General features: G+C 44.7%; 1 protein-coding gene across 1 annotated transcript in view; it reads right to left on the reverse strand.

Moving 5' to 3' along the window:
• Window positions 1-24,262, reverse strand: part of LOC145394018 (uncharacterized) — a 100,123-nt gene that overhangs the window by 65,693 nt on the left and 10,168 nt on the right. Inside the window, exon 2 of the mRNA XM_080267987.1 lies at window positions 13,701-13,908. Within this exon, the coding sequence (XP_080124113.1) occupies window positions 13,701-13,881 (181 nt within the window). The 5' untranslated portion in view covers window positions 13,882-13,908. The remainder of the gene's footprint in view (window positions 1-13,700; window positions 13,909-24,262) is intronic.

Below are 24,262 nucleotides of genomic sequence, written 5' to 3' on the forward strand. Positions count from 1 at the left end.
TCCGCATGAAATTCACCAGATCGCATCTTGTGTGCTGCAGGGACGGCTCAGTATGCTGGTGTGGGTGTGGGTGAGACAGGAGGTGCAGGAAACGACTAATGACGCAGGCTAGATATCGTTAACACCAACACTCGTTCCCGCAACACACGAGATGTCCCCCAGCGGAGTGGAGGGGGAGAGCTATACACGAACCACCCATTATACACAAATTCAGAAAGAGCTACCGGGGATGAAAAACAAGACACACAAAATAGACAAATAGACAGATAGAGAGGACAAAGGGGCTAAGTCAGAGTGACGCCCTACCATGAACAACACAGCAAATACCATCAACAAAGAGACAGATTACATGCTGTACGGTGACACGATATAAAGCTCCGTTGTCATGGCAACCGTGAAGAAAAAATGGACGCAAAAACAAAGGGGAATTATGAGCGCAAATCTCGTTGGTAGAAATGAGAGAGAGAGAGAGAGAGAGAGAGAGAGAGAGAGAGAGAAAATTGGGGTGTTTTTGTACGTACTTATGATGCAGAGGCGCATATTACACACACACACACACACACACAATATATATATATATATATATATATATATATATGAAAGTGCAGGTATACAATAAAGTATATATATATGTGTGTGTGTGTGTGTGTGTGTGTGTGTGTTTCATCATCGCCCTCAGACCCAGCCATTAAGGAGCCTGCACAGAAGTTGGTCTGAATGAAACTCTTATTGCGGCCAGGATGAGGACGCGGATGTACGAGCAGGACGAATGACGACAGAGAGACAGATAGACAGACTGATTGATAGATAGAAATACAGGCAGAAAGACAGACAGAATGACTGACTGATAGAAAGGACAGGCAGACAATTAGAGACACCGATAGACAGCCACAGATAGATAGTGATAGATATACAGATCAATGTTTGGAAAGACTGATGCAGATGAACAGGAAGGCAGACATTCGCCGATAAGCAGGTACAATCGAGTCAAAGACGTAATAAATACAATAAATGAAATAAATGATAAAGATGCGACAGATAACCAGCTAATATGAAATAAAAGGACGAAGGTGGTGGTGGCGGAGTTGATACAGCGGTGTGGTCGCGGGTTCGTTCCCAGTGTTACAAAAGAACAGTTGGTAGATCTGAATGTGCTATCACCACGTACACTGCTCGTCCATGTGACCCCACCAACATGTCACGGAAACACACCAATTCATACCGTGTTACCAGATGTGAATGTGATACCCCAGTGTATAATAATATAGATGAGAGTTATTAGTGTTGAAGTGGTAAGGAAACGGACGAGGGCTGCTGAGAACTGGCCCCCTTTTGCTGTCTCATTGGTGAACTATTTGCCCCTGCGCTGTTATCAAAATCGTCTATCTTACCTAAAATACCTATGTACGTCCAAATTGTCGAAAGGGCTGGATGAGAGCAGATTAGATTAGGCTAGGCCAGGTTAATATAATCGTCTCGTTTACATATCTCACACCGGCCACCACAGCTACACGGTTAATGAATGAAAACGCAGAATGACGGAGTGAATAGTGAGTAGGTGATTTACAAAGTTAAAATGCCTAAATGAGCTCTCAGAACCATTTACTGTGGATAACTGGAATCCTGATATACTGGATAAAATGGCAGGGCTACTAGAAAGTGCAAATAACGTAGAGGATAAAGACAATGCAGAGAGAGTGGGAGATAAAAATGAGGGAAAAAAGAAAGAGGGGTGGCCTTTTTATTTTCAAGTTACGGGGAAGTTTGAGAAAGTAGAGGAAAAAAAAAATGCCTGTGTGAGATATTAATGAGAGGAGCTTAGGGAGGTGTGAGGGAGTGATGTGTGTGTGTGTGTGTGGGGGGGGGGGAGAAAGGAAGGAGGTATGTGGCAGGAAGTTTCAAGTGACGCAGGGGACAATTGTGAGGAAGTGATGGAAAGATGGTGCAAATGGAGGAAGGAGTGCACTGTGAGGTATGCGGCGGGAGGGAGGGATACGAAGGTAGGTGCGTGAAAGTGTGACAGAGGGTTGGAAGCCATGTGAGGCGAGGTGAGGAGTGAAGGAAGGAGGGACGTGAGCTAGGTCTGAAGTTGGCGAGATATGAGAGGCGAGAAAGTGTGAGATGATGTAAAGGGAGAGAGTGATGAGAGGTCAGATGTGAGTCAAATGTAAACGAAGAAGAAGTGTGTGATGAGATGTGCAGGAAGGAGGATGAATTGTGATACGAGAGAGAAAAATACTAATACAACTGTGACTACTGACAGGCAGTTTTATTAAACTTAGGACAGAACTCTCGTGCTGAAACTGTTAGTAAATACATTGCTGGATACTTCCTACGTATCCTATCCATCTGGTACTATTTACTCATTCTGTATCCGAAATGCTCATTTTTTCTCCATTTCAACTTCCTTTCTTCACTCCGGAAAGTTTTGAAGAATGAGTGTATCGGTGTACGGCTCATTTTACTATGCACTTTAAATTCTAATGATTGGAGGGAATTTCCACACACCTTAATCAAACCGTCCACTTGTTAGCCAGAATATCTTGCTCAAGTGTCGTACCAGCAAAGAATGGGTTCATGGTTTCAGCCTACGTTTTCCTTTCTGATTTCTGGATCATATTTACTCCATTGAAGTAACAGGGAACAAGAATAGGACGTAATTATTAACTTTCTCATTATATTAATTCCCGCGATAGTTATCTTTCCTCCACTTCCTCCTCGGTACACACTTTTCCTCACCTCAACTTTCCCTTTCTCACCTCAACTTTTCCTCCCATTCTCCCCCTTTTTTTTTCCCACTTCCCTTTCCTCACTTACAATTCCTCCTATCATTCGCTCTCACCTCCTTTTCTCCACTTCTCCCCCTTTAGCCACTCTCCTCTCTACTTTTCCCACCTTCCCTTCCTCTCTGTCCTCCACATCCCTTCTCTCATTTCTTTCTCCTTCCCTTCAACTCTTCCTACACTTTCTCTCATCTCTACTTCCTCTTCCTCACCTCCTCTCCGCTCCATTTCCGATTTTTCCCCTCTTCTCTTCCCTCCAATTCACCTCCCTCACTTCTTCCTCTTCCCTCCACTTCCCTTCCCTCACCTCATCCTCATCCCTCCACTTCCCTTGGTTCAGTTCATTCTCTCTTCCCCCCAATTCTCCATCACTTCTCATCTCCCATCTCATCCTCTTCCCAAAACATCCCTTCTCTCACCTAATCCTCTTCCCTCTACATCCCTTCCATCGTTTCATCCTCTTGCCTCCACCTCCTCTCCCTCACCTCCTCTCTTGCCTCCACTTCCCCTCCCTCACCTCCTTTCTTCCCTCCACTTCCCCTCCCTCACCTCCTTTCTTCCCTCCACTTCCCCTCCCTCACCTCCTTTCTTCCCTCCACTTCCCCTCCCTCACCTCCTCTCTTCCCACCACTTCCCCTCCCTCACCTCCTATCTTCCCTTCACTTCCCTTCCCTCAACTCCTCTCTTGCCTCCACTTCCCCTCCCTCACTTCCCTTCTTGCCTCCACTTCCCCTCCCTCACCTCCTTTCTTCCTTTCACTTCCCTTCCCCTATCTGCTCTCTTCCCTTCACTTCCCCTCCCTTACCTCCTCACTTCCTTCACTTGAGACCTTCTCTCTTCACTCTACTTCCCTTCCCTCACCTCCTCTCTTCCCTCCACTTCCCCTCCCTCGCCTCCTTCCTCTCTCTCACCTCCTCTCTTCCCTCCACTTCCCCTCCCTCGCCTCCTTCCTCTCTCTCACCTCCTCTCTTGCCTCCACTTCCCCTCTCTCATCTCCTCTCTTCCCTCCACTTCTCCCTCACCTCCTCCCTTCCCTCCACTTCTCCCTCACCTCTCTTCCTTCCATTTTTTCCTCAGCTCTTCCATCCACGTTTTTCCTCCAATTCTCTTTCTTCCATTTCTTCTCCTTCACCGTCTCTCCTCCCTTCCCTCCCGTCTTTCCTCCAAGAAAATGAAGATTCTTTTTATTTTCTCCCCCTCATTATGCCTCAAATTGTGTACATAAACTTTCAGACAAATGATGGAGGTTCTTTAAAGTAGTTGTGTCCCCTTCTAAAATGGAAAAACCAGAAAAAAGACAATGTAAAACACACACACACACACACACACACACACACACACGTAGCCTACCATCATCAAACACTAGCTTGAAACAAACATGCACACACATTCTAACCATCCTTTCTAAATCACACACACACACACACACACACACACACACACACACACACACAGCACTAAGCCTAGCCTGTGCTCCTCCAGGAAATATTTCAACATTAGGTCAGCCATTTCTACACAAGGACCCCCACCCCCAACACCCCCCACTACGCCACAATTTTCTTGTTTGGGGTTTGTTTGTCGAGAGGTTGTTCAGTTTGGGATTCGTTCCTTTTCTCTTCGGCTTTCTCAGTAAAATTCATGTAAACAACTTTATATATGCTCGAGTAACAGTTAATTCATTCACTATGCTACCTATATTTACAATCTGTGCTGGCTAGAACAAGATGACTTACTTATTTCTTTGCTTCCTCCTCTGCCGACCGCCCCTTCCTAGTACACTCTTAGTCTCATATTCCACTTTAGTACATAAAATCTATAAATTCTTTGGTCTATCAATTATACTACTGCCTGTGAAGAGCAAGTAGATTCTAGTATACCATCACCTGCACAGTCTTCCGTGCTCCTTGTCAACAGTACACGGTGGAAACAGGCAAACTTCAGAACAGCAACACTCTCTCGCATCATATTAACCGCAGCTGCATGTTCAACACACGTCTGCATTTATATGATCACAAATACTTAAAATAACAACCCAAACTTGAAATACGCAAACTTAATATAAAGTCTCGTGAATCTCTTTAAAATCAAACGTTAAAATTACGATGCTGAATTTTAACAGCTCGTCCTAGAAACTCTGTCCTGCAGCTTATTAAATGCTTGAGTTGAAAATACATTAAGTTTAATAAGCCGAAGTTATGAGCTACATTTTTCCACCCCAGTTACCAGCCAAATATAATCAGTTCCTTATCACCTCCCTCTTACCGCCCTAGTGCCTCCATACCCAAGCTACGGTGACTAAGCGACGTAAATAAATATAGCTGGATTGCCTACACGTAAAATAACCTTGCTGTGTGTGTGTGTGTGTGTGTGTGTGTGTGTGTGTGTGTGTGTGTGTGTGTGTGTGTGTGTGTGTGTGTGTGTGTGTGTGTGTAACTGAGATAGGAGACATGGGTGATTCAGGGTGAGGCAGGGATATGGCAGGGGGTGGCAAGAGAGAGGAGGGGTGAGGTATGGGAAAGGCACGGGTGAGGAGGTTTGATATGCGTGTTAATGTATTGGCCTTAGCAATATCACTACGGCTCCCTCTCCTGCCCCCTCCCTAGCCTTCATAACCAAGTAATTATTCCTCTTCACTGGCACTTTCCTTGTGGCATCTCTTCGCATCGATGTCTCTTATTTTCTCGAAGCTTATTTTTTACTTATTTCACCGAACACACAGACAAAATCTTATCATTCTTATGCTGGATGGCCATAGGTAAGGCCTTCCGCAAGCCTTTTAACATACAGTACAGTCCATCTTATCAACATCTACAAGGCCATATGTTTACTGTATGTCCCTTTACAAATTTTTTCCCCGCGAAACTGGGACAGCAAGAATAATAAATGCACTGAGATCGATATCATTATGAGAAACAGGCTACCATCACGCGATTTTATTCAAGCCTCTTACAGTCAACGGGTTAAATATCATCCCCATAAACATTATTTCTCAACATCCTAAATCATTTCTAACACCAGACTCTCTTACTCAGCTTAGTTTGTCTCTATACCTCTTCCCTATATTCTTCTTTACTACCAAACGATTTTATTAAACTTATTTACCTTTTGTCGTGTATGCTGTAAGAGGGAGAGACGGGTAAGCACAAAGAAAGGCGAGAGACGGAGCTGGCTGTGAAAAGACGAAATAAAATCGGAAGAAAAAGGTGAGGAAATCAGTTTAGGGGAAATGAAGGGGGGAAGACGGGGGGGGGGTACACGGGAGTAGGGGGAGGAGGCTGAGAGAGAGAGAGAGAGAGAGAGAGACTAAGGGGAGAAGGATATGGTTGGGGGGAGAGGGAGACAAGGGGAACGGAGGGATGAGAAGACTGGGGGAGAGGACTGTCGTACAGAGATGGGGGGGGGAAGGACGACGAGTTAGGGAATAGGAATGTTAGAGTGGCGGGGGGGGGGGTGAAGGAAGGGAGAGACGGAAGGAAAATGAAAGAGCGAGGAGGGGGGGAACGGATTGGGGGAGGGGGGGGGAACGGATAGCGAGAGAAGGAAGAGGTGAGAGCAGGGGTAACGGTAGGAGTGGGGGTGAGGAGAAAGGAATAAGAAAGCAGCGAAAGGGAGAGAAGATAAAGAAGGGCAAAAAAAGGTATGGAGCATAAGGGGGGGTAAAAAGGGAGAAGAAGGGATGGGGAAGGAGGCGAGGGAGGGGGGTAGTATAGTCGTAATGTTCACTGTAGTTGGACAAAGTTTAGATGAGATAAGAAGTGCCAGGAAGAAGGAAATTACTGCCAGAATTAAGAGAGGAGTGACGCACAAGGCTTTGTTTTTTTCCTCACCCTTGTTTCCCTTTTGTTTTTTATACTGCCCCTCAATGATTTTCTTTTCTTCCTTTTTTTTTACTACGGCCTACCCGCGTTCACTTTACTCAATGATTACGAACAACATCCTGACTTACTTTTGCTGTTCTTCATCACTATCATCGTCATCACTTACATTCTAACCCTATTCTCTACACCATCATCCTAATTCAACTCCCCATTAACATATTTAGGAACCTCTCTGCACCTAATAATACGGCCCTTTTAACCATCCCACTACTGAATTACACGCCTCTCATCACTACCTCCTCCATGAGACGCTATCATTAGTGTATATTTTATTGAACGAAAAATTGTATCCTTGTCAGAGAAATTCCAATCTTTCCATTTCCGTCTGAAGAAAACTTAGAACTGGCGAGAAACAGTGAAAAAACCCTATCTATACTCGTGCGTTCTCGTGTTCAATGGTTCCGCTATGTATTCGTTCAATTTTTGGGAAGATGCTTATGTCTGTCTGTACGTCCACCAAAATCGTATCACTCTGTTCTCAGGTCAACAGAACATCCTCACAAATTTTCACCAGAATCCCCACCATTACTGTATTTTTTCTGTTGATACATTGGGAAAAAAAAAAAAAAAAAAAAAAGACGCTAACAGGGGTGAAAAATTCCGTCCACTTTTTGAGGCTGAGGTAAAAGGAAAAAAAAGTTGTTCTGCAGGACCACATGATGTATACATTCCCCCCCCCTCCTCTCTCTCTCTCTCTCTCTCTTTCCTTGAGTAGGGGAAAAGCCGGGATAGTAGAACCTGACTCGGAAGGACGGTGTATAATAGTAGAGTATTCGGAGGGAGCGGCAGATCAAGAAAAAAAAAATGGTGGGGCAAAAGATGAAGTATTGTATGATGGTGTTTGTGTGAAACTGGAGGGGAAGGGCAGAAGAAAAGGGTGGAGCTGCTGAGAGAGAGAGAGAGAGAGAGAGAGAGAGAGAGAGAGAGAGAGAGAGAGAGAGAGAGAGAACCAAGTAAATGAAATGATGAGAATATGAAGGGCTAGTGTACAATACTGGAGTGGTTTTGACAAGAGGTTGACAAGAACGGGGTGGGGAGACAAGAAGGGGGGAGGATATAAGCCTAGAAGAGGAAGAGTGAGAGTAAGGTTGGTCGAAGAGGCTAACCGAGACCGAGTGAAGAAACGAAGCAGGAGTGTATTAGACAGCAGTGGTTGGACGAAGAAGAGGTAGACCACGACCAAAGAGCAGGGAAAAGCTAATGCATGGTACATAGAAGGGTGCAAGACAAAGCGTTGGTTGGTAGGATGGCTGGGAGAAAAAGAGGAGCGAGAATGAGATGACAGTAGAAGCAGGTGAGATGAAGGAATATGAGGGAGGGCGTCATGTGATAAATTAATTGACAAAGGACAGGCCAAAACCGAAATGAAGGGACGGGATGAGATACGAACAGACGAATGAGAAAGGCACAAGATATGAGGCGGCAGAAGGAGCAGTAGACCCAGAGCGAAATGGGGCAGGGAAGGGGTTTAAGCGAGAAACATTGTGTGCACGTATGAATGTATGTATGTATGTATTCCTCCTTATGCTATGAATGCGTTGTGCTTTACGTGTGCACCCGTTTAAGTTTCCCCTTTTTATGTATGTTTTGTGTGTGTCTTTATGCGCGTTTTAAGCGTCCATGAGTTTTGTGTGTGTGTACGCGGGAGGCATCTAATATCGCGAGCTTATGAGTGTTTTAAAGTGTGAGTTGTGAGCCGTGTGTGTGTGTGTGTGTGTGTGTGTGTGTGTGTGTGTAAAAGGGCCACTTGTGTGTGAATTATTCTTGAGAGAGAGAGAGAGAGAGAGAGAGAGAGAGAGAGAGAGAGAGAGAGAGAGAGACTAATACAGCAAGAGGACAAGAGCCAAATTAAACATTCGAAAAACAAGAAAAATGGTAACGAGAGAGAGAGAGAGAGAGAGAGAGAGAGAGAGAGAGAGAGAGAGAGAGAGAGAGAGAGAGAGAGAATAATGAGCAGTAAAGAGGGAAGATGAAAGAAGAAAGGAAATGATGAAAGAAGGTAACGCGGTTTAGAACAGAGAGAGGATGAGGTTACGAACAGGTGAAACGAGGTAAGAAGAAATGAAGAAAGGGGAAGAAAGGGAAGAAAACGTAAAGACTGAGAGGAAGGTTATGATCAAAGGAGAAAATAAAGAGGAAGACAGGATATAGGAAGAAAAGTAGGAGAAAGAGAAAAATAAAATAACAGGGAGGCCATAAATAGAGGGAGGACGAGAGATATGACGCGAGAAAAGGGAGAATAAAAAGAAGGATGAAAGGAAAACAGAGAAGGAAGGAATGATGAAGGGAGGAGGAGAGCTAAGAGGACAGGGGATAAATGCTGGCACTAGTGAAGGAAGTCAGGACAGGGAGGGAGGGGGAGGGAGGAAGGGAAGGGAATGAAAGGGGGATGGAGGGACGGGGGAAGGAAGAGGAGCGGGGAGAGGAGGAAGGAAGAGGCGAGGAGGGAGCGAGGGAGGGAGGAGAATATTGAATAAAGAGTAGGAGGGAGGTAGAGAAAGAAGAGGGGTACAAGAGAGTGAGGAAAAAAAATGAAAAAGGAGGGGAAGAGAGAGAAATGGAGAAGGGGGTTGGGGAGAACAGAGGAAGACGGAAGGCGGAATGAGAGGGAAGGATGGAGAGAGAGCGAGAGAAGTAAAAGAGGAGGAGGAAAGAAGCAGCGAAAGGAAAGAAAGTCTGGGGATGAGGAGTGAAGGACAGAAGGGAAGAAAGGCGAAGGGGAAAGCGGGAAAAGAAGAAAAGGAATAGAAGGGAGCAATGATGGGAAGGAGGGGGGGGCAGGGGGGAAAAAAGAGTAAGAGAACAGAGAATTTTAGGGTGTGAGAAGAGAAAGGGAAAAAAAACAGGAAGCAGGGAGGGGGAAGGGGAAAAAAGGGGAAAAGAAAAAGGAAGAAAAGGACAACGAGAAAGGGGGAGGAAGAAATGAATAGGAAAACATGTAAAGCATGAAAAGAGTTAACATAATGTAAAATTGAAGGAAGGAAAGTGAGTAGGCAATACTGAGGTGAAAAAAAAAAAAACGATGGAGAGAGAGAGAGAGAGAGAAACTACACAGGAAAAGGAAGAAACAAGGGTGGTGTGGTATGATGGAGGGCAATGAATAAGGAATGAGGGGAGAAAGAAAGAAGGGGGGAGGGGAGGAGGGAGGAAGGACGGGAGCAGCGGGAGGACGGAGAGAGAGAGAGAGAGAGAGAGAGAGAGAGAGAGAGAGAGAGAGGAAAGCATGGGAAGCTTGGGGAGAGGGAGGAGGGAAGGAAAGGGAGTGGGAGAGGGAGAGGGGGAGTGAAAGGAGCGAGGGGAGAGGAACAAGGAAGGAAGAAAGGGAGAAGTGAGAAGGAGGGAAAGGAAGTCAGGGAAGAGAAATGGAAAGGGGAGGAGTGAAAGGAGGGAGAGGAGGAGGAGAGGCGAGGGGGTGAGGAAAGAGGAAAAGGAGATAAGAAGGAGAAGCGAGGGGTTGAGGAAACGAAAAGAGGAAAAGAAGGGGAGAGGGAGATGGGATGGAAAAGAGAGACAGGTAATAAGAAGATTAAACAGAAGAGGGAGAGAAAGGGAAGGAGTGTTTGAGAGTGTGGGAAGGCAAAGTAGCAATTTCTTCTTATGTTTTCATCCCCTACGTCCCTGTCCCCCTCTATCACTCCTCTCCCTTGCACAGTACACTTATTTTATTCAGTTCACTACAGTCGCTCTCTCATACACCTCTCCCCTATTACCCAACACATTTTTACCCAATACTCTTCTCGTAACACTTGTCATTAACCCTACATTCACACACCTCTCCCCTAATACCTCACACACCTCTCCCCTGATATCCCACAATCACCTTTCATAACACATCTTTTACCTTACTACTCCGTCAAACACCTCTTGCCTATTACCTTACACGCCTTTCCCTTTATAACCTCATAAAAGACTTACTTCATCCTTAAACTCCCTCCCTCCCTTCCTCATCTCTCCTCAAATATCTTTCAACCTTTCCCTTATACCCCACATTCATACCCTCTTTTATACACCATACTCATACCCCTCATAACACTTCATCCTTACCCTCACTCTTACACACCTCTTCCCTAATACCTTACACACCTTTCCCCTGCTTTCCCACACTCACATCCTCACAACACCCTCTCTTCCTAACACAGTAACGACTGGGTGGTGTGCTACTTCCCCCTCTCATCTTTTCTTTCGATGTTATCTGTAATATCTCTTGTGCTGTTGTTTTTATTACTCTTACTCCGTTCTCCCTCTTTCGTGTCTTTTTTTTCTCCCTTGCTTTCTGGACCCTGCCTCCCCGCGTACTCAGGTGGGGAGAAAAAGATCGGGATGATGATTTTGACTTTCTCTATATTTATCTTTATTTTCTACTTATTTTTAAACCTATACTGTCTTTATCATTCTCACTTATATACTTACACTTTTATTTTACCTACTTCTCCTCAACTTAAACTTCCCACTTTCGTTTACCCTAAACTTACAATTTTTTTTTTTTTTTTCACATCTATTATGCATAGTTTCTTACTCTATTTGTCCTCCCTGTTTCTTTTTAGAGATTCCCTAGATTCATCCTAGTTTTCTTATTCCTCACTCGCCCCCACTCATTTACTTCCTCTGATGCTTCACTCGTCTCATTCCATCGTCTCCAACACAATCATCTTGACTTACTCTCCTTCGCCACTTCATTCACTCCTACTTCTCTGGTACAGGATGGGATGAAAATTCGTCTACTATTCCACTTCGTCTACTTCACACCTAGGGCATGTCCGTCACCTTCCTCCCTGACGCATCATATCAAAGAGAATGATTTATGAGAAGATAAACATGCCGAGCCTCTCTCAGCTACAGAATATTACCCAGTTGAGGAAAGTGAGAAGCAGAGGAGGTGTAATATTTAAAGGACTTTTATATCCGACTAAACATGCCGTTCCGTTCTTTCCTGCTACCGCCAGACTACATTACTCAGCTTCACAACTCAACCACAACCACATACTACCACACCCATCACCATCACCCCACACTACCTTTCCCACAGCTACCATTTCGATTTCCACCACTCCATACGATCCATGCCATCACATCCACCACCACATCTACTACCACAACCACTCCACCACTCCTACCGACACAACTATTTCCACCACACCTGCTAGTCATTCTACAAGACCTCTACCATTGCCACATCTATCTCCACCATCCAAAGATCCTCCCACCCCACGCCAGGCCTACCACACCCACCACCACCACAGACGAACTCTATCGCACCTATCACAACGCCACGACCCCTTCCACTACCACCGCCCCTCTACGACCCCTCCCATTACCACCACCTCCCCATGATCCCTCCCACTACCACCACCCCTCCACGACCCTTCCCATTACCACCATCCTAGACAATCCTTGCGCTACCACTACCACTCCACGACCCCTCCCACTACCATCACCACTCACGACCCCTACCACACCTACCACCACTCCACGACCCCTCCCACTACCATCACCACACACGACCCCTACCACACCCACCACTACTCCACGACCACTCCCACTACCACCACCCTAGACGAACCCTGGCACGACCACATCTAGGCAGCGTTGTGGCACTAATACGCGGTGGTCGTAACTCGGGTGATGAGGCACATAAAGAGGAGTGGAGAAGCCAACACTACCTCACTAAACGCACACCAACACTGTTGTAATGACGCTCATCTCACTAACAGCTCCACGAAAATAATAATAATAATAATAATAATAATAGTGAATGTAGAAAGGGTGTCTTCATCAGTTTACCGTGCCCCCACCTGCGAAGTATCAAGTCAGGCTGTGTTTGTTAGCCACAGAAAATACGGATGAAAACGTCGGAAGAAACATTTACCTTGCTATGTCGTTATTACATCATGTTATACGAAAAAAAATTCTTAGGACTGATGTGATAATTTCTAGTCATGAATCACTGTAAGAACTGCCGCAACGAGCTATATCTACTTTATTGGCGTCATTACACAAGTAGCGATCATAAAGAGTGGGACGCGGGGAGATAATGCAAGGATCTCCTGATAAGTACTTGTACCAGCGATAGAATCAATACTTCTGATGCACTGTTTTTGCAATCACTAATACAAATCTCTCTCTCTCTCTCTCTCACTGTATTTCTGAATACCTTAGTAGTTACGGAACAAGATATCACTCTTTATCTGTGTCTGTCCTCTCTCTTCCTGTTTCTCCCATCTTTCCTGTCGCTTTTTAGTGTTCTTCTTTCCTTTTCAGGTGGCTTTACATTGAGTGACAAGCCTGATAGTTTCATGTAAGCCGGGAAACTGTTTACAACGCTGGGTGGTAATCATTTACATGTCAACAAGTGGGCTGGCGGAGGGTTAGTGCCCCACCCCGCAAAACAACTCAAAGACAAATGGCCACCCCTTACGGGATTATGGCGTCTGGCTACAGATAGAGAGAGAGATGGAAACGGTACAGTGAAGAGAACAATATCTCCAGGGGAACAAATGGGACGCAATATTAACTTGTACGATTGAAACTGACACACTAAAACGAAACAACACAGCTATTTGCACGCTGAGATACCGCTCCTTCCACACTCGATCACAGCCAATCGCATAATGACAATTTTGAGTTAACTATAGTTCGTCGTGGCAGTACTGACGGTGATTCATGATCCGAACGTACCACTTCACCTAGTTCATCCATTTCTGTCTTAATATATGTTACAATAAAGGCATACAAAGCAAATCAGTCATCTTCGGTATTTTTCAACTATTCTAGATCGACAGCAAACAACGTAAGGAAACAGCCCTGCGAGCAGTTTCCCCACTAGTACGGTAAAGTCCACCAAATGAACTAGATGGAGACACTCTCCTATGTAAAATGAGTGGAGTGGAGACTCTTGGGCTTCCTGCACTCTGGTACCACACACACACACACACACACACACACACACATACACACACACACACAAAACTATAACACCTTCCATACATCATTTACTTATTCCCCTATCTACCATTAACTATAAATAAAAACTTCGACTCACCTACAACCTGCAGTAGGCCGACCTGTGAGAGTGCAGGATCGGTATTGACCTGACACATGTAGTAGCCGCTGTCCTCCTCGGTGACCCCCGTGATATGCAGCGTCCATGTCTTGTGGGAGTCGTGGGTCACCGAGTAGCGGGATATGCGTGCGATCAGCCGGGTGTGTACCGCCACGATCATCTGACGTTTCAGGTGGATCCATCCCACCTGAGGAAGAACATTACCTGGTCAGATCCCACCTTCACCCTTTGTAAATGAAATGGGTAGCATCCATATAAAACAAACGTGAAAGAAAAACACCAAAGTGTACGTAGACATCAAATAGAAGATATCAAGCAAAATACCCAATGAAATGAACAAATCCTTTCATTCCTAATAAAAAGCAAAATATTATAACAACACACACACACACGCACAATTACCTCACCCCGTGTGACAGTGGCGCCCTACTTAACTAAAAACCTAGTTGTGTCCTCAGTAGGCAATATCTAAAATCATAAACATCTCCCAATGGGTCTTCGAGGAGTAATATCTTATCATCATCATCATTATCAAATATCGTACTGTACTCTGCAGAGGGGAGGGTAGAATCCTGAAATAGTCAAAAACAAATACAAGAGACAATTTCAACAGTAATATTCACCAGACTACTACTCTGGCATGTAAGGCTAATATCACTGCTTTAACAACTCTGTCCTTGTTCCCTGAACTCTTAAGCTCAATCTACCAGTAACTAGACCATAAATGTGGTCAGCAGCAACAAAGCAAAATTTGGTTGAACTCTGATTTGAGTCCATAAAGCAAATCCTTTATGGGGTCTGAGATGCTGAAGGTAAAAATGCATATCTCGGTATCCAACTTTTGACTGGTACGTTAACTGCCACTCCAAATACTCGTGCCAAATACAGTATATATCCATCTGATAACTAAGAGTCTGATGACAACTGACAAAATCAGACGACGCGGACTCAGAGGCAGAATAGACAGGCAGAAGCACTGGCAGGCAACACACTCACAAAGACCACATACAACACAGACTCAGCCTGATAACAAAGATAACACACACCAGGAGAGACATTACACTTCCAGACAGCAATCAACCCGAGTCCTCACCTGCAATATAGTGCTGACCATGCGATTCAGACATCAACCTTTTCACTGTTACCAGGCCTGTTCTAAGTTGTGGCAGCTTCGAACTCATAAAACTCATTAATTCAAAGTAGATAGTTAGCGACAAGAGTGAAGAGTTCATGAATGAGTGGAGAAATTTATTATATCGGGTGGTAAAGCAAAGACCTTAAGTTCCTTTACAGTGCCACCAAACTATGGTAATATCATTATCGAAATAGTCGACGCCAAATGGAAAGCTACGAATGAAAAGCTGTCCTCACAAACTGAAGTTGTGCTTACTAATTAAACAGTGTCAGCCTGATCTGGACCCGCTCCAGGAATACTCTCATACTGAAAATTTGTTCACTGTGCGGATACAAATTTTTAAGTCCGACCTGGAGCCACTCCAAGTTAATACTCGAACAGACTCTATGTCGGACCGAAACTGTTGTACTCTAACAATTACAACAGTTCCAGGACAAATAATTTTTCGATTTTCACCTTTTACAGCACTGTGAAGGCACTGTGAAACCAAGATATTACAGATATTACCAAATTAAGCTGTAAAATCAGGAGTTGCACCCTTGCTCCATGAGGTGCAAGAAGTCGACAGGGTGTGACCGTAGAAGCAACATGAGAAAAAGGGTAAAGAGTAGAAAGACAATCCCAGGTCAGGCTACTCAATGCAGCCAGGAGGGGTGGGGGGTGGAGATGAGGAGGGTTATTAGCAAACTTAAGGCCAAGTTCAAGTTCGCTGCTTCATATTTTTTCTGCCCTTTTCTTCTCTTGCAATACAGATCAATAGGCACGTAGACCCTGCAGCCAAGCGAGGGGAGAGAGTGAAGTGATGAAGCCTTGGGTGCACTGCGAGGGAATTAACCGACGAGACCCGAGAACGTCTCATATACTTTAATCTAACTAACGTCACATTATTCAGCTTTGTAAACCCCTTCTTAATGACCAAGTTAATGAAGGCTATATCCATCCTCTCTCGTACGAAGTCTCTCCAAACTGAATAAAATCGTCTGGAGGTAACAAAAGTAGCCTAAGTTATATGAAGTGTCGTCCTGGTGAAGAAATCAAATCCATAAACTCGTAACTTAACCCCATGACCTCATATGCCTCTACACTGTAATTCATTCTACCTCCTCTGCCTCCACACTAACTCTTCTGTCTTGATGTTAAAACTCCATATAACCACTTTACCTCAATCAGTAACTCCATAATTCCACTCCTTTCAAATCACCGCTACCACTCTTACTCCACATTATCACTCCACGGGCTCTTCCATTGTCGTATGAGTCCACATCTTCATATGCCTCCCATTCTTGATTACAACCACATCCTTCCGTTTCATAAATCCAGAGTACCAATAAAGACTCCATATCTCGCCACTTCACAGTTCCACGGGATTCTTACTCCCTGTTTTATGAAACCACAGCTACACTTCATGACCCAAGTTCCCTCCACTTCATGACTCCAAAGGCATAATAGCTCAACCTGTAACTGTATTATTCATCCACAACTCCACCTCAAGTCTATCTACTTCCACTTCTTATTATTTCGCTTGCTCTTCTCTAAATCCATAGCTCCACCTCATAATTCCATCCACCTCTACCTTATGGCTTCACGAGGTTGCAGCATTCCCACAAGCCAAGTTATGCTTCCTCCTCACCACTGAATTCCACCTGCTTGTCTTATATATCAACTGCTCCAATTCATGATTATCTGGCTCCATGTCCCCATCCACCCACCTCGGACCTTCCCGTATGTCCAAAACGAGTAAAGTGGACATGGAGGTGGAATGGTGTGGTCTTAATCATCGGGTGGAAGTGTTTTCTCTCTCTCTCTCTCTCTCTCTCTCTCTCTCTCTCTCTCTCTCTCTCTCTCTCTCTCCACACACACACACACACACACACACACACCTCAAGTTTTCTCATCAGCGGCCAGACTCAACTCGACTCACTGCGTCACCTCACCTGCGCGATTATTTTCTAAGGAACCTTCTTCTCGCACAAACTTTTATTTCTCATGGCCTCCAGAAAGAGAGTCTCACCAGCTTTCTCTCGTTTCCAGGAACAGAATCTCTCTCTCTCTCTCTCTCTCTCTCTCTCTCTCTCTCTCTCTCTCAAAAACACTCGATCTCAGTCTCTTCCCCTCTTCCACACACACAATATCTATCTCTAGCCTTTATTGTCTTCCAAAACAGAAGCTCTGTCTCGTTTTCTATCTAGCTCGTTTTCTCATTATTAACCTCACTCTCCTGACTGACTTCCAATGAGCCTTCCAGAAGCAAAATCTCGGCCTACAGCACCTTGTTTCCCCACGTCACTGTTTTCTAAAGAACGTTCTCAACAAATGTAATATAGTTTCCACGGGTTTCGAAAACAGACCCCCCCCCCTCTCTCTCCAGCTTAATCTTTATTGTGCTTAACCCTTTCAATCCAATGACCTTTATTTTTTTGCTTATAATATTCTTGCTACTTTCACACGATTTTATATATCTTAGGAGAGATTTTCTGAGTTGGGGGGGGAGGGGGGATTGATACTGCAAAAATTAAGCCCCTCACTAAAATATCTTTGCTACAATAAGGAAAACTCTGGAAGCAATATGGACTAACCAGAAAAATATGTAATCGGATTAAGGGGGTTCAGCTTTTCACTACCACAGCTAACTTCTAAGTTGAAATAAACCATCAAGTAAAACAAAGAAGAAAAAAGAAAGAAGGAACGAAAGAAAGAGAAAAAGAAAATCTCCATCCACACTTCCAGTTCCTTTACGTCTTGGATTATAAAGAAGTAAAGAAAACCGTTTCAAAATTAATGTGTATATATATCTATTTATAATAATAGTTAAAAGCCATGCTTGCATGCTACCTACATAAAGCCAACCGTAAGCATTGTAATGCCTACCATAAGTATTCTAATCAACATTAATAACTAGTCATTAACTAATCATCAGTGATTAATAATTTCGTGGAAAAAAAAAAAAAGTAAAACGGCGCCAGATATACATTAGCCACCCTGAAAGTCATACCAGACTCTATGCAATTCTACGGAAATCAATTGTCATGTTTCAAGTGTCGACCTGAAACAATATATTTCTTTTGTTAAATTTACGACTGTTTGCACAGTCTATTGCACTTCTCCAATTTCTTTTCACTTGTGTCATTAGGATCATCATCACATATTTTCATCATGATCCTCCTTTTAGTTTCTCTGTAAACCTATGGGTCGAGGCAGAATACGAGCAAGCATAAATATACTGTACCTGCAGAACTGCGCGCGACACACACACACACACACACACACACACACACACACACACACACACACAAGAAAACGACAGACAGACATGGATGAAAACATAATCCCTTCTAAAATCGACTGCGAAGGAAACCAAACCAGGCCAACCTATTGTTCACCCGCCTCCATCCCACAAATCCATCAGTCCCAGCCCTAACTTCCATCCCATAACCCCGAGCTGTTCATCAGGACGCTCACTAAATTCTGTTCCCGTTTCCTCACTGGGCCATTCTCTCCGTATGACCCTTTACCTGACCCAACTTAACAATCTGCAACCCATCAGGACCCTCTCACTGACCCCCTTCACAATCACCAATACAATCTCTCCACTATGATCCTCTTCCTCACCTCCCGTACAATCAACATCTCTCTCAAACATGATCTTCCTAATAATCACCACCATCTTTCTTAACCTAACCCTTTCCCTCACAATCACCAGTCTCTCTCTCTCAAACATGACATTCTCCCTTACACCCTTTACAGTAATCATCACATTTTCCCTTCCCCCTGACTCCCCCTTACTGTTCCGAACACAAGCTCTCTCCACTCTGACCTCTCCCTGCCTCTCCCTCTTCTCTTCCCACCCTGCCTCTCCCATGCCTCACCCTTTCCTTTCTCTCCCCGTCCCCTCCCTTTCCTCCTGCCGCCAAGTCAATGTTTTCTATCACACCCCACCAAACACCACGGTACTCATCTTCTTTCTCCAAACATTTTCTTGTCCTCCTCTCCCTGTTCCATTCCTTTCGACCCTGCTTCTTTACCTCACCCTTTTCCCCCTTACCCCTTCCCTTCCCTCAGCACCCCCACCCCCACCATACACCACTCCACTCACTCCCCTTCCTTCTCTCCCTCTCAGCTCTATCCCACTTCTCTTCTTCTCTTACTCCTTCGCTTATCTTGCTCCCTCACCCTTCACTTCCCCCCTTCTCCATCTTTGTCCCTTCCTTCACCTCGCTCGCCTGTTCAGCACTTCCTATCAGAACCCTCTGTGCAACTCTTCTTCCTTCTCTCTTCCTGACCTTTACTTCTCCCCTTAACTCATTTCTTTCATCCCTCCCATTAATCCAACTCTCCCACTCACCCCGTCCATCAATACTTCCCATCACAGTCCACCACCATGCACCACTCCATTCACCTGCCTTTTCCTCCTTCATAAGCTCATCCCCTCCTCTCCTTTCCTTTCCCTGACCTTAATCTCTCCCTCTTTCTCTCCCTATCCCTGGGCCCATTCCTTCCCTTCCTCCCTCACTTCCCTCCGTCCATTCAGCACTTCCCATCAGAGCCCACCATGCACCACTCCACTCGCCACAAAAACTCGGGAATCGATAATCACTGGTCAGTCAGCTTCCCCCTCTCTCCCTACCCACCCTGACCCTGTAGCCCGCCCAGCCACATGGAGTTGCACTGTGGTTTTAGGTTGGTAGGTAGGTTAAGTACTGTATGTAAGTAGACTGGTTGGTAGGTAGGTACCTGTAAGTAGGTACATAGGTACGTTGATAGGCGGGACGGCAGGTAGGATGGTAGAAAAATAAGTAGGTAGGCTGGATGGTAAGTAGTGTGTTAGTCGTTAGACAGGCTGGAGGGTACGTAGGATGGTTGAAAAGTTGGTTGGTATGTAGGTTTGTTGGCGTGTAAACTGGAAAGCAGTGGAAGGTGATTAAGACGAAAGAGATAAATAGATTGGTAGGTCGGTAGAAGGTAGGTATCTATGTTGGTCGGCTAAGTGGTAGACAGGCAGGCTCTGGTAGGTTTGCAAGTCGCGAGGTATAATAACCAAGAGACAAAAGGGTAGATACAGAAGCAATAGGTCGGGAGAAGCAAGTACGTTCCCGCAGATGGGTGATTAGGCAGATAATAAAAGAAAAAAAAAAGGTAGAAATGCTGGTTAGTAAACACTGAAACAAAGGTGGGTAAATTTTGGAACGTAAATGCGAAGAAAAGGTCGATTTACTGACTTATGTATAGAACAAATGACACAGGCAGACATGTAAGTTGATAGGGGGTTACCGAAACACACAACTCTGACAAGGTGTGCAGAATCTGTGGAGGGTGGGGGGTCGGCGGCACACACACACACACACACACACACCTTCACTTACGCTGACAATAACACTGCTGATAACGACAACGGACACGACAGTAATGCCAACAACGCTAGTTACCACTTCGGCCAGTGTCTAATATGCAAGTGTGGAGCATCAACACATGATTATACTTCTTTTTCTCGGAATCGATCTAAAACTGTCATTTCTTCATCTATAATGATTAATTATAACCACGGATGAACACGAATATAATGCTGGCTAGGATGAAGTGCTGTGGAAAGGATGTAGAGCCACAGCACTGTCTTTATCAGCTACTGGGCTACGTAAACTAACCGCAGAAGAGCGAAAATCTGGGCCAAGTTGAAGTGAAAAGACTGGGGTTCTACTTTAACTGGGGCTCTGCTAACTGTGGTTCTACTCTAACATCGACAAAACACAGAACAGTCTTTCACCTTGGCCTCGTCTCCCCGGTGGTGAAAAACAGAGTGCTGTGGGTCGTCCTCTGGGGAAAAGTTTGGGTGTAATCTTTCTCACAGTCGCTCGCTCAATTGTAAAGCGTGGATTGGAATGTTCAGATTCTCTAAGCCGTAACCTGACTTTTGAGGATCCTCCCAGCCCCTTCCATATAACGAGTTTAGATTCACTTTTTGGTACCCATAAAACAGATCGACTCCCTCTCCCTCCCCCGCCGCCAAAATAAAAAAGTGCGACATGCGGTATAAAATTAATGTTAACCCCTTTCATCTGGCGGAAACAGCAACACAATGCACAAAACGTTCAGGTACTAAAAGCGTTACGGGTCTATTTCCAATCCCTTCACTGTTACTCAAAGTGCTGAAGACTATTCGGAAAAAAGGCATCTTACTGATAAGCTAAAGAACTAAATGTGGCAGATACACAGCTAAGGAAGAGATTAAAAAAAAAAAAAATCGCCTAACCGAACAAGAACACGGGTCAGCTCCAACGGGATCTTCTCTCCCTCACTAGCCACAGTTTCTAAGACACAGGAGTATATATCTTATCAAATCGACAGCACGTCCAAAATTACCGATAATCAGTTTCAGCAATCATATGAATCAGTACAAAACCAGCAGCAAAACTAATTCTGAGGTCTGAAGTATCTGAACGTTTTTGAGGGACTGTGAATTTTGGAGACCATGTCACAGCGATGGGGCCTAAATATTGTACAGGTCAACAGGCAAATGTACCGGGAAAATTATACTTCTGCATACCTGTACATTCATTTAGGATATGTCATTCATCATCATCATCGTCATCATCATCATCGCCCTAATTCAAATTCCAGCTACTAAAGCGAGGTTGGTAGGATCCAGAAGAAGAAAGGGAAATATGAATGTAACTTTTTTAAAAATTCTGTGCTGAGAATTACGCAGCTGGTTGAGTTACGCCTGGATACTGAAACTGTCTCCTCACAAGATAATTTCAGTATAAATGCAATTCATCAGTAAAATATGCGGCCAAAAATGCTGATTACCAAAGAATGGATAATGTTGAAGCGCTTACCGTGATTAGTGTACTGATGACTGATTTTATGTATGCAGCATTTATAGTACGTTTCGTTTTCATGGCATATTAAAAACAGGATGAAATATCTGACTGGGTAAACATAAAAGACAAGGAAAACTGCAAAAATAGGCTATTTTTACCTTGTACGGTGTACATTTATGAATAAACAATCTCCATTTGCTTCTCTAGTTCCATGACGTCTTACAATTTCTTCCTTCCACTACAGGATATATCTCAGTTAGAATAAGACTTCAGGCCGTGAAGATCAGAAGTTACCGAATAAATTCAATGCGTACAACAGAGCACCGGGATATAGACTGTCTCGGGAAGTGATGAAATGGATGGCAGAAAAGAAGTATGTGAAACGAATTGGTTGAGACACACGTGACAGATCCACAAAAATTTAATGTAGCTTTTCAGATAGACAGAGAGAGAGAGAGAGAGAGAGAGAGAGGCGGGAGGGGGGGGGGGACAAAAGTAGGCTTGACTCAACCTGGCCCCCTGACCGAGCACTGGGAGCCTACTAGACTTAAGCTGGGAGGCGAGGTGAGAGTGGCCAGCCTCTCAACCCGCACTGCTCTCTCTCTCTCTCTCTCTCTCTCTGTCTCTCTGTCTCTCTCTCTCACAGCACACCTGTCTCATACCAACAGATCACTTTATCATTAGTAGGAAAACACCCACTCAATGTGCAATGAGAGGCAAATATGAACATACAATACGCAGAAATTAACTGATACAGAGGATGTGCATCATGACTCTACTCCCATAGATAACATACGAGAGGCTGGCTGGCAAATGGAGGTGAAAATAAGTTAAACATGGAACACTTAACTGTGAAAAGAGGAACAAAGAGAAAGCTTGTATGGAGATTATTTCAAGGTATTCGGTCTATTTGAACTACGAAATATCCTCCAGGAGTACTAGTAGTAGTAGGAGTAGTAGTAGTAATAGTAAAAGTAGTAGTAGTAGTAGTAGTAATTGTAAAAGTAGTAGTAGTAGTAGTAGTAGTAAAAGTAACTAGTAGTAGTAGTAATTGTAAAAGTAGTAGTAGTAGTAGTAGTAGTAAAAGTAACTAGTAGTAGTAGTAGAAGTAACTAGTAGTAGTAGTAGTAATAGTGGTAGCTACAATAATAATAGTAGTAGTAATAATAGCGGTAGTAGTAGTAGTAGCAGTAGTAGTAGTAGTAACAGTAGTAGTAATAATAATAGTAGTAGTATTAGTAGTAGTAGTAGTTGCAGTAATAGCGGTAGCTAATAGTATAGCGGCAGCAGCAGCAGCAAGAGGTGGTTGTGGTGTGGTGGTGAAACCCCAGATTAATTTATGAACCCAGTGGACTGCAGGCTGAAGCTGACCCTCTCCTGCAGTCCACTGTTCTCCCTTCGGGGCGTTAAGGGGGAGCTGAGGAAAGACTGTACAACTCGTCAGCTCCACCGTCCATCAACATCAGTGCCACCACACGAAGGCATCCCTCTCCAGCACCGGACGAGAGTAAATACATCATCGTAATAAATGAGTTCGGAAAAGACGAAAAGAAAATGCGAGGAACTGAACACTCAAAACACAAAGCATATAACTGGGTGAGAATAAAAGGAAGTGACATACAAGGGACGAACGATGTGACTAGAGAGAGAGAGAGAGAGAGTGATGGGAAGGGAAGGGAGGAAAGAAAAGGAGGAGGTAAGCAAAGAGAGAAGTGCGAGGGGTTGGAGGTAACAAAGAGGTGAGGCAAACAGAGTGACAGAGAAAAAGAGACAAGACTTCAAGAGGGCCTTACTGGGACGGGGTTAGGTAAATCTCTCTCTCTCTCTCTCTCTCTCTCTCTCTCTCTCACACACACACACCGTTTCATTTATTTGTTTTCTGCTTCCCTCCCTTTCCCTCTCTCTCTTTCTCTCTCTCTCTAATTCTCGACTTCTGACTCTCACGCTCCCATTTCCCGACAGTGATGGAGAAATGTAGTCATAGGCAGAGGAGGAGTGGCACATGTACGCAGGCAGGGTGAGGCAGGGGATGGCCAGGATGAGAAAAGGAGAGGCAGTAGTGAGGCAGGGAGAGGCAGGGTGCAGCAGGACGGGCAGGGCGTAGCAAGGAGTGGCAGGGTGTAGCAAAGGAGAGGCAGTGTTTGGTAGGAAAAGACAGTATGAGGCAGGGACAGTCACAACCAAGGATGCTGGGTGATAAGGCAGGGAGCTAATGGAAGAAACACAGTACTGCAGAGCGGGGTAAGACAGGAATGTCAGGCAGAAGCAGAGAAGGTAAGGTGAGGCAAATGAAGGTAGGAAAGGAGGGAAGAGTGAGGCATGCAAGGAAGGGAATGAAATAATAAAGGACAGGATGAGGTGGGCAGTGTGGACAGCAGTAAAGGATGGCTGGCCAGGACGGCAGGGTGAGGCTCGAGAATGTGAACTCAGGGTAAGGCAGGCTGAGGAAGAGTGATGCAGAGGGACAGGCAGTGAGGAAGAATAAAAAGGCTGAGTATGTGAGGGTAAGGGTACAACAAGGCAGCGAGCAGGGGAGGGTGCGGCAATGTTAAGCCGGGAAAGGTACGGAAGTTAGGCAGGGAATAGTGAAA

Source organism: Coenobita brevimanus, chromosome 26, assembly GCF_032717465.1.
Source record: "Coenobita brevimanus isolate Jiangsu-jjx chromosome 26, ASM3271746v2, whole genome shotgun sequence".
NCBI lineage: Eukaryota > Metazoa > Arthropoda > Malacostraca > Decapoda > Coenobitidae > Coenobita > Coenobita brevimanus.